The sequence below is a fragment of the Anguilla anguilla genome, chromosome 3 (genome assembly GCF_013347855.1).
Source record: "Anguilla anguilla isolate fAngAng1 chromosome 3, fAngAng1.pri, whole genome shotgun sequence".
Classification (NCBI taxonomy): Eukaryota; Metazoa; Chordata; class Actinopteri; order Anguilliformes; family Anguillidae; genus Anguilla; species Anguilla anguilla.
This window is the reverse complement of record NC_049203.1, coordinates 58881794-58892028: the sequence shown is the minus strand read 5'-3', so window position 1 is coordinate 58892028 and position 10235 is coordinate 58881794. Positions and strand designations below refer to the sequence as shown.

Genomic DNA, 10235 nt, shown 5'->3' with positions numbered 1-10235 from the left:
AACCCTAGAAGGTGGGGCTTGCGCCAAACGTAATCTGCAACCATGCCAATGATTTGCCATTCAAGCCATTTGCCAACCCCTTTTCAAGGTCTGCCTCATTGAACTGGACCACTCAGAGACACCAACCTGCCCAATTTAACCGTGCTTAGCTTAATGTCTTTGCTAAACATACCTTTTCCTTAACTTTTAAGCAAACTGCTTAAATACAATAAATACAAATACATTTTCACTGTATAGTGCAACGATTTTTGAAATAAGTTACATCCCAGTGTAACTTCCTTAAATATAAAATCTTAAATAGGCCTATATTCTGTCTTAATTTTGAAATGAAATTCCCAGCATAGATAAAGGATTTGATTGATTGATTGTAATCAATTCTTGGTGAGAAAAAGTGCATAATAATCCACCATTTTGCTGTGTTGACAAATCAGCAGCAGTGTCCTCAATTCCACTCAAGCACATGTGCCAAATGGCCGTATTCATTTCCATATTGACTTGCTTTCAGGCAAAAACACAAATTTAGACATTCCATTTGATGAAAAAAGTCCACCACTGTGTATTCATCACACATAAAGTACTAAGTGTCTGTTTAAAACACAGTACACAGCTTCAATTTTAAAAAGTATTTTCCCATTGCATTTAAAAAAAAGTCACATTAAGCCACATTCCAAATGGAGGAGGAAAAAAAACTATATCATAACCGTTCAATTTTTATTGCAGGTTGTCTTCACACTGAACCTGGAATGAACCCAATTATTCAAACAAGTTTTTTTCTGACAGGAAAAAACATCAAATGCAACACTGTGATAGGCAAAGCCATCAAGCATCAATTGTGAAGCCAAAATGTGTTTTGACTTATCACTTGATCTCTATGAACCAATGGGTTATGCTTCTATCCTGTTTTAGAATAACTATTCTTTGATTTCAGAGATTACACAAAATACTAATAATTTATGATAGGAGTTTAGACTAGAGAAAGGAATGTGAGCAACAGATGTCAGGTGGTGGGTTGTAATGGAATGTAGCTAGAATTTGTAGGAAGACAAACTGCCTGTCTCAGGTGGATTCCTCCTCGGGAAAACCTACTTTGGTTATTCTGGGGCCCCAGTAATAGTAAACTATCCAACAAATATCAAGGGTTGTGATAAATTGTTTAACCACTATATTGCAGCAATGTTAGGATATTGTGACATTTGAGGAGACTGTGCCGTGGGCAAGGTATGACTACGTGACATTCAACCGTCTTCAGCACCAGTCTGTGCATCTGAGCTCGTCGGTGACACTATGCCAGTCTCTGTCCTGTCCTCCTCAACGTCTCCCAATACTGCTGAGACGCATGCCAGCCTGTTCTGAAACGTGGCCCACACCTGAAGGAGATCGAAATATGCCAATATCAATGACATGGATATGACAGGCAGCGTTCTGTATAATTTTTGTTATTCTTCTCGTGGCGGTTCAAACATTTCAGAACGTCCAGCTGAACACAGAATTACATGTCTCAGTAACGTTTGATTAGCTAAGTCAAGATAATAAAGAATATCACCATCTGAAGCTGTATTAAACTAATCTAAATCATTGATAGGAGTGTGATTGCAACAATTAGCTTATAGCTAGCTTGGTAAGGAAACTGAGGCTGCCATGACACACCGCGTGTGAACATCATTACACCCAGTTTTAAAATTGGATAGTGAGATGAGAAACTTACCTTGGCTAAATGTTCCAACTCTCCCGTCCTCTCAGTCCAAGCTTGCAAGTTACTGTTCAATTTGATCATGAGGGTGCGTGCCTCACCGATATTCTGTTGTATATAATACCAAAAATAGTACGTTAGATCTCATTCACAAGGAGACTAAAACTGCAGTATACAAAGTACGTTTCTACAAATTAAGTTTATGAATTAACCACAACTAATTGACCAACCTGTGCAATGCTGTGAATGTATTTTTGCCTCAGTTCGTTAAAATTACGTAAATCGTCTGCCTCCGCCATGGCTGCGAAGCTTCCCGCGCTGATTTCAATCCAGCACACGGTGTGATCATTGGACACACATCAGGAGACTATCGCCAAACTCTGATCAATGTTGTTACAGTTTGTTGTCAAAAAATAACTTACAATGCATTTTAATTATTGTTTGATAAATACCGCGTTCAAGCTAGTAATTTTGGAAATCACACCAAACCACTTGCTGCTTTTTGTTTTTAACGCTCACTTTGCAACAAAATACTATTCGTCAAAGAGTTAGATGACTAGCCGGCCCGGTCTCCTCTTGATTGGCGGAGGCGGAATTACGTCACCCTGACCGGGCTCTTTACATTATAAACAAAGGCGTTTATTAGTTATCAAGCTGTCAGTTAAATTATAAATGCAGATTGTACATTGCCGATTGGACGAACAAATACTGTGTGGAAACAAATAGTATACTCATTAATATTATATTCTGAAATAAGTGAACCATCTAGCTAATGTGTCAATATCCTGTATTAATTTCTGATATTCTGATAGCTACGGCTTAGACCCGCAGACCTACGAGTGTATCGTGTCAGTAAAAACGTAGCTAATCTAACGTTTAGGGGCGCTGGATTTACATGACGAGATCTCATCGGTTTTAGAGGATCAGACCCAGAAACACAACTCTTTATACGAATCCTAGTAGTGGTGAGATTTAAGGGACACATGGAATTTGTACAGCTATGGCAAGGGAAACTTCATCTTAGCATTCCTCTTGGCGTTTTCACGGCTGCTGCAGTGCCACCACAAACTTCATTAACGTGCTCCCCTGGATAAACAAGTGGGATCCAAAAGGTGAAAGACACAGTTGCGAAAGAGGGAGATAGCATAGTCTACTTAATAGCATTTATATAATGAAGTGACATGTGCTATATATATATAAGACTGCATGCTGAGGAGCCAGGCGGTACTCATGCCTCACACAGCGACATTGACATCAGGAAGTGTTTGCAAGATGGCGCTGTCGTTAGAGCTCCCCATAGTGGTAGAAATTGGTTGCTGCAGAGAACTGAGGCAGTTGGGAGTAAAGCTTTCTACCGTCTGAGGTGGCAAGCAGCAAAGTCAAACAAAAGAAGGAAACATTGATGATGATGATGATGACGATGATAATAATTATTATTATTACTGTTGATAAGCATACAGTTTTAAAAAAACTGTTACAGTTATCAGGTAGTACAGATAAGCTTAACTTTATGCGATAACATGATTGTACATCACGCAAAAAGTCACCTTGATCTAGTACAGGTCCTAGGAGTATTTAATGAAATGGGATAATTGAGATATCCAGATAACTTTCGTAAATTAACTGACTCTCTCACTTTTCTGTTCATGAAACAAATTTTATAACAGTGAGTCACACTTATTTCAAAGGAAAACATCTTGGCAAACCCCAGCTTATGCAGGTGTGGGTTTGAATTTGCATTTACATTTACATTTAGGCATTTAGCATACACTCTTAAACAGACTATTTTACGTAAATGCATACATACAGGTTTAGCCAATGAACAGTGCCGCAGATAAGCCAGTTTGTTGTCCTCATTGTAATGGGGAGCTCAAGACAGATAAGGGATGAGATCCAGAAGGCCCCTTTAGGGAGCATAAATGTATTCTCTCTATCAAGCAAACAATCTTCCTTTCTGAAAAACCTAACCTGGTGTCTGTTTAATAGAATTCCGTTTCCTCTGGGATTGTACTACGATAGTAATTGTATATTTTTAGTTAAATTTTAATGTACTGCATGCATATAATTCAATGTGCTGTACATGACAGTGTGTGAATTAGTAAGCAGGCTACATTGAATTGTAAATATGAACAAAAGTGTTCACTCATAATCATATGAGAATTTAGCCATTTGTCAGCATGTCTACTTGCAATTCGTGCCTACGTTTTCTATCTTGAGTTTGGTGGGCTACTTTATTATGGAAGCTAGTGTACAATCACACTTAAATAAATTAAATATGAATTGTTTTTACATTTAATATTAATGCATACTGAAACAAGCAATTGCCAGTGTAATGTGAAAAAACGTGTTTTAAATTATTTTTTGGCCATGTATGCCAAAGTGTGAATGAAAATGCAGCAATAAATTTAATGTTTATTTTTCTGTAGTGTCTTATTAGACTGCCACCATAATGAAAACACCAGCCCTGCCAAAATAGAATTCAAAACCTTAGTGCAAATTGCCTGCATGTGGGGAGGGGTTCCAAGTTCTGGTTGGTTGCTGCAATTTCTTCCCAGTAGTATATCCCTAAATGTTGGGATATTTTTTGGATGTAAATGTGTATGGTTGTCAATGTGTATGGTTGTGGTAGATGGGGTATTTTAACAGGTGACCTGGGGGAGCAGTTCTAGAACAGTGTATGGGAGTCAAGTGAAAAGGGCTTCTGAATAATATCTGGGGGATAACCATCAGAACCAGCATTGCCTGTGCTTGTAAAAAAACAAAAAACAAAAAACAAAAACAAAATAGTGATGACCTGATCCATAGTCATTGAACCAACATGATACCGTAATTATATTGTTACTTCATACAGTTCGTAAAGAACTAATAGACCTTCAGGAATGAACACTATTATTTATTTCCAAAAATGGGCTCCAAGATGAAGTCCCGGGGAGGTCCTCAGCAAAATGGATAAACTAATATGTTCCCATTTGAAGACGAATTGTGGGATTTTACATTACTGTGGAGTGTCACAGTAACCAACACAAAGAGACAAGGATGGGGTAACCTGCAATTTATTCTAGGTTTTAGTTAGAATCTGTAGAAAAGTGAATAAATGGGTTGTTGGCCTGTTTGCTATTCTTTTAGCTTCTGTGTCATATCCACCCTAGGTGACTAGATCAGATTAGTACATGTGCAATTTTTGGTCTTGCACTATGAGTGGTATGGCTTGGAAAGGTAGCCATGGATTTGTAGTGCTGTAGATCTCAATGTCTTTTGGTTTCTATGTTCAAATTAAACCTTTCTTTGTTGTCAAGACACTCAACACCTTTAACCCCAAGAAGCCCAATCATACTGTAAAGAGACAGCACCTAATTTTTGGTTGATTGTCAAACCACATGCTTGTGCATAATAACTTGAGAGAAATCAAACTAAGATCCAGAAAACAACAAATAGTTTTTGCAGTTAATTTAGAATTTCTTCCTAGAATTTGAACACTCCTTTTCCATATGCATGTATTTGTCTTTAGTCTTTAAAGACTACTTTACAAGGGGGGTGAAGACATTTGAATAAATACAAATTTCCTCCATCAGTCTCGTTGAAACAGAAAATTGGGTTCATATCCCAGAGTTCAGCCCAGGGCATCTTGGTGGCACTCAGACCCTTCAGGTAGTTTAGCTGACATACAGTAAGGATGGGAAAGGATAGGAAGAGACTACTATGTTTTTGCTTACATACATACATACATACATACATACAGCAGGACAATTCTAAATTAAACTGCTTCCATTAGGGTCTAAATACTTTTCATTTTAAAGTTTTTCCCCCATGCATTAAACATGTGTGCATATCTGTGTTGTGGAGAATTAGTATACCAGTTAGAAAATTAATATAACTGAGATTTCTATAATGCAGTTCAATCAACAAACTGTACACATGGTATAGGGTAACCACCCCAATTTTTATTTGAACAAGACACCTATATAACCAGTGATTGCATAAGGATATATAAGGGTCATGATTTGTGATGTGACAATCAATAAAAATACTGTTATGATTTTGTAAAAGGCGTAAAAAGCGTATTAGTAAATGACAGGGATAAAATACTTAGAAGTAAGGTGTATGACCCCAAACAAGACCCAAAAGGTACTGAATCTCTATGGGGTCTTTATTATTGTGTCCAGAGAGACTTAAATTGCTCATTATCTAACAGTTCCATCAACCAGGAAATAAAATGTAAATTTCTCAAATCTTCAGCCAACAGTATCTTATTTATCTGAAGAAAAAACAATTTTTCTAATTAGAACAAAGCTCAAACAGACTGTTATGAAAAGCACTGATTGACGTTTAGCTATGTTTTTATGAGTAAGCTTAGCAAAATGATCATGAACGGAGTGTTCACACGTTTCTAAAGAAGTAAGCCAGTACTTTACAGTACCGTTGGCCCCTCTGTGCCCTTCCCCATCACCACTTTCCTCCACTTGCTGTTCTCATGCTGTATTTTCTTTACCACTCGTTGGTTAGCTTTCCCTAGCTTAGCACCGTTCCCAGGGCTTGCTGGCAATGCACAGCAGGGCAGTCCTGCAGAGAATAGCATCGGCTCCAGGATCACATACCCACCAGAGTTATACTGCGCCTTTCGCCAGCTCAGCACCGTGCCCTCTGTCACGGCGGACCCCTTAGAATAGCTGGCAATGGTAGAGGGGGCAAGTACGTAGTTCCATACATGCACATCTGTCACCTGGCCAACTAATCCGTATATTGTCAGGACAGGCTGCCCTGTGAAAACCTGCAATGCACAGACAACCCTAGTAAAGTCACAGTCATTTCACAGTGTTATTGTGATTTTGGAAAGGCATGGGAACATTGCTGTAACACTGTCAAAACATTCATACACGTTACCCGAGCAGTACATTGAATATCATTTTTTTAAAATACCAAGTGACTTTTTGGCTTGATCTGTGATGGCCCTATAGCTAAAAAGTTGCATTTAGGAATACTGTACAATAAAAAAATGCTGTTTGTGTGCTGCAAGAAACTTTTCCTCATCCAGGTATTTGTGGCCTTTTATGGCACTGACGATAGCCAGATATTGAAATGTTTTCCTTTGTCTTGCTTTGGACAACATTTTTCTTTTTGTGTATGTATCTCTAGCAAATTAGGAATGCTGTACAAGCCAAGACAATGCCATTTCTAAATGCAATCACCACTAAATTTTACATTTCTCCAATGGGCTACTAATATCAGATTTCAAAAAGCCCAATTAATGCAACTGACAAAGTGGTCTAACAGCACAATGACATAACCATATTCTATGCTGTTTTTGGTGATCGATGCTATTTATTTTCCAAAAAGCAGGGGAAAGGTGTACATTTGACACAGATCTTTTGTATAGCCCCAGTATGTCTAAGACCCTCCTCCCCCCCAGAACCAAGTAAGAAAGTAAAAAAGACTTTCTAGTCTACTCAGCTATGTTCAGCTTGCTGTGTGCGCATATGTGTGTAGTCACCTGTGGACTGGGTTTACTTCTCTAGCACCTGAGCCAGCAATGAGGAAGAGAAAATAACAGAGATTCTGCGCTGTGCATGTGTTCTCTCTGCAGCGCATTGAACAACTAGGAGCTTTCAACACTGAACCTGCCACAGGCGACTGAATGACCCCGGAACCAGTTCCACCTGGTCATCAACACTACCTCCTCACCTGATTTCTCCAAATCCCTTTCCTGACACTGGCCATCCCATTCACCCAAAGCTGGGCCATCCCGCTGCTGGACATCCATGTGGAACACAGCCCGGTCCAGGGCATATTCACAGGGCTGACAAGGAAGAATCTCTGGAAGGTTTCAAAGTACCCCCCAACAGTCAGCATTAGGTGTCCACCACTGCCGTTGAGTGACAAGGAGGCCACGCTGATGCTGGCCAAACTGAGACTGAAGAAGGTCTGGCCTTCCTGGTGCTCAGACATGTGGCGCAGGCACACCGTGAAGGAAGGCAGAGAGGCAACAGCACCAGAGTACAGGTTAACCCAGCCCCCCCTGTTCACACTGAACATCTGGCCCTTCAGATCTGTGGGAGGGAGGGGACACCAGTCAAACATCAGATGCGGACTCAGGTGGAGAATGCAGGTTCCACATGCTGAGAGTGTTGTGTTTTGACAACTTGGACCAAAATTGGCTTAACGTAGTTCACATATTTTCATTTAGGGTGGAATTTTGATCTTCCATTTTTCTGTTGGACCTTAACTACGAAAAACACAAATAAAGAAACAATAGAATTAAATGAAAATAAACGATTTAAAAAATATACCGACAGCAAAAAAAAAAAAAAAAAAAAAAAACAATATAAACAATGCAAGCACTTAATCCAGATGGCTTTCAGCACGAGAATACATTAGTTTTAGGTTTTAGGCACACTCCTGTGCAATATCTCCCAGTTTTAGACAATAGTGTTTCTAAACTACATACGTACTTTTTATATGGGTCTTATTTAGTGTTCATACAGAACATGCTATTCATGCTAACAGAACACGTTTTACAAACAAACACATTGTGTTTTGCAAATACAAAACACGATTAGCCTATCAAACACTATTTCTTTTGCAAAAACAAAACCCTACCCATCAAACAAATTAAAAACAGTTTTCTAATGCATCACGCTTCACGAACAAAATAACAAACAATGTTAGCAAAGCATGGTTAACAAACGTATTTTGCGGCATGATTCAGCTTGCAATAACTACATAAACGTTAGACTATGGGGTTGTACATAACTTATGCAGTTCCGTTAACATGTCCAACACTATGCTAGTGACCGGAGTGATAAAGACACAAGCTCAGCAGCTAGCCGCATATTTTACTATTCTCCGTTCACCGGATAAAGTCACGCGCAGCTAGTGGACGACTAAAGTGGTCTTTAATGTGGACTCATAGCACCACCTACTGTTGTGGATGGCGAATTGATAAATTGCTTCGGGCATTTGTGAAAAAATCTTCAACAAATCTAGGAGGCGGAAAAATGGTGTCAACAGTCACGTAGACATGCTTCCAGTGCTCAATGTCTTCGCTAAAAAAAACTGGTTTTGCGTTTGTAGAACCGGTTGCGTTTAAAACTTGTTTTCAGTTTGTAGAATCAGTTTTTTTTGCAAAATGTACATTTGAAAATCATATTTTATTTCTCCCTACCATTGTTTTTTTCCCTACCATTTGTAAATCATGTTGAATTTGTTTGTAAAGCGTGATTTGATAAGCACACTTTGCATTTGCAAAACAAATTGGGTAAACTGCAGTGCGAGGAGTTTAAACTTCTAGACCACATAACTGCTTTACAACTGGAACAACTTATCATTATTTCACAAATTTGGATAGGTGTTCCACTTTCACAGGTATTCTGTGGTCTAGCTGAGCACACTACAATTGCCCAGTTGTGCGTGCTTCATACTCGTGTTTTTGTATTTGCAAAAGAGAATAGGTCAATTGTAGTGCGCTTAGCTGGAGTTAAACATTGTTAAAAATTGATGCAGCTATTCAAAGCTGTGAAATAAGGATTAGCTGTTCCAGTTGACTTGCAGTTCTCCAAGTTTAAACTCCAGGTAAGCACTCTGCAATTGACACAGTGTGTTTGTTTGCGAATCGCAGGGCATTTGTAAAACACGGTCAGATTGTTTGTTTGGTTTTGACACTAAATGAGCTCCATATAGAGTGTAATTAAATAATTTAAATGAAGCAGGGCTCCTTTTTCTTTCACCTCTGTGTGAACTGCAGTTCCGCGACTTATTTGCGGGCGAAATGATCCTGAACATTTTTCATAGGCTGTGTGAGCTTTATAATAGCTTAAGCATTTAATCAACAGTGAAGTGTAAGATGCGTAAAATAACAGTTAAAAAAAGTTTAGAACTTTTTCAAACGTAGACAACATTATAACCAACATAGGCCAATGTAATAATGGCTATATATAGGTCCTACCACATATTTGTAAGTAATTCATTTTTTCAACGCTTCCGTGTTTAAAAGGAAAAGTTACCGGCCGCAGCACTGTGGGTCATCGGCGCGTTGGGAGGATTTTCGGACGCATACTGCTCCAGAAACATTGCACATAACACCGAGATGAAAAGCAGCGAAGCCATCGGTCGTCCAACGATGAGATACAAACGAAGAATATGGTAATACTTGGAATGCACTCAGACTGACTAGAATGTTAAGCTATGTGACTCCGTCTTTTGATGTGCTGCGCTTAACCCGAAATGGGGATGTTTAAAGTTTCACTTCTGTGTATCATATCTATCTACGTGGTTCGCATCAACATCAGAAATAGGATCTTCTAACGGTTGCAGACAACGAATCGAAAGCAGCCTACTGTACTTAGTCCACACTAGTTGAAGCCAGGTCATGTTCACATTGTGTATCTTATTTATTTATTGAATTATTTCCATTATTTGTTTCTCAGCCATCAAATAATGACAAAATAGATTATTCCACCCTATGCAATCTCATCCTATAGGCATACACACTATCAAGTTGACCTGTTTAAAAGTCATTCCTCCAATTGACAGCCTGATAAATACCCCAGCA

The 10235-nt window shown here is 38.9% G+C and overlaps 1 protein-coding gene and 1 long non-coding RNA gene across 3 annotated transcripts; both read right to left on the bottom strand.

Moving 5' to 3' along the window:
* Positions 1-694: 694 nt before the first annotated feature.
* On the bottom strand, positions 695-2252 carry LOC118222741. Its single transcript, XR_004764317.1, has 3 exons — positions 1921-2252; positions 1706-1798; positions 695-1367 (listed from the first exon to the last, which is right to left on the bottom strand). It is a non-coding gene; the product is annotated as an uncharacterized LOC118222741 (long non-coding RNA).
* A 3352-nt stretch (positions 2253-5604) lies between these two features.
* Positions 5605-9944, bottom strand: LOC118222385 (serum amyloid P-component-like). 2 transcript variants are annotated; one of them, XM_035407953.1, is made up of 3 exons: positions 9688-9944; positions 7370-7734; positions 5605-6458 (listed from the first exon to the last, which is right to left on the bottom strand). In XM_035407953.1, the coding sequence occupies exons 1-3, from the start codon at positions 9788-9790 to the stop codon at positions 6099-6101; spliced, it is 828 nt and encodes a 275-aa protein (XP_035263844.1). In that variant the 5' UTR covers positions 9791-9944; the 3' UTR covers positions 5605-6098. The 2 variants fall into 2 exon arrangements, with proteins under 2 accessions (XP_035263844.1, XP_035263845.1); XM_035407954.1 differs by lacking the exon at positions 9688-9944 and adding an exon at positions 8438-8496.
* Positions 9945-10235: the final 291 nt, after the last annotated feature.

What these genes read in the sequence shown, in the direction of transcription:
- LOC118222385 (XM_035407953.1), bottom strand. Translation starts at nt 9,790, where the DNA reads ATGGCTTCGCTGCTTTTCATCTCGGTGTTATGTGCAATGTTTCTGGAG. An exon ending in GACCCACAGTGCTGCGGCCG is followed by an intron (nt 7,735 to 9,687) that starts GTAACTTTTCCT and finishes TCCCTCCCACAG; the next exon opens with ATCTGAAGGGCCAGATGTTC. An exon ending in AAGGGATTTGGAGAAATCAG is followed by an intron (nt 6,459 to 7,369) that starts GTGAGGAGGTAG and finishes TGTGCATTGCAG; the next exon opens with GTTTTCACAGGGCAGCCTGT.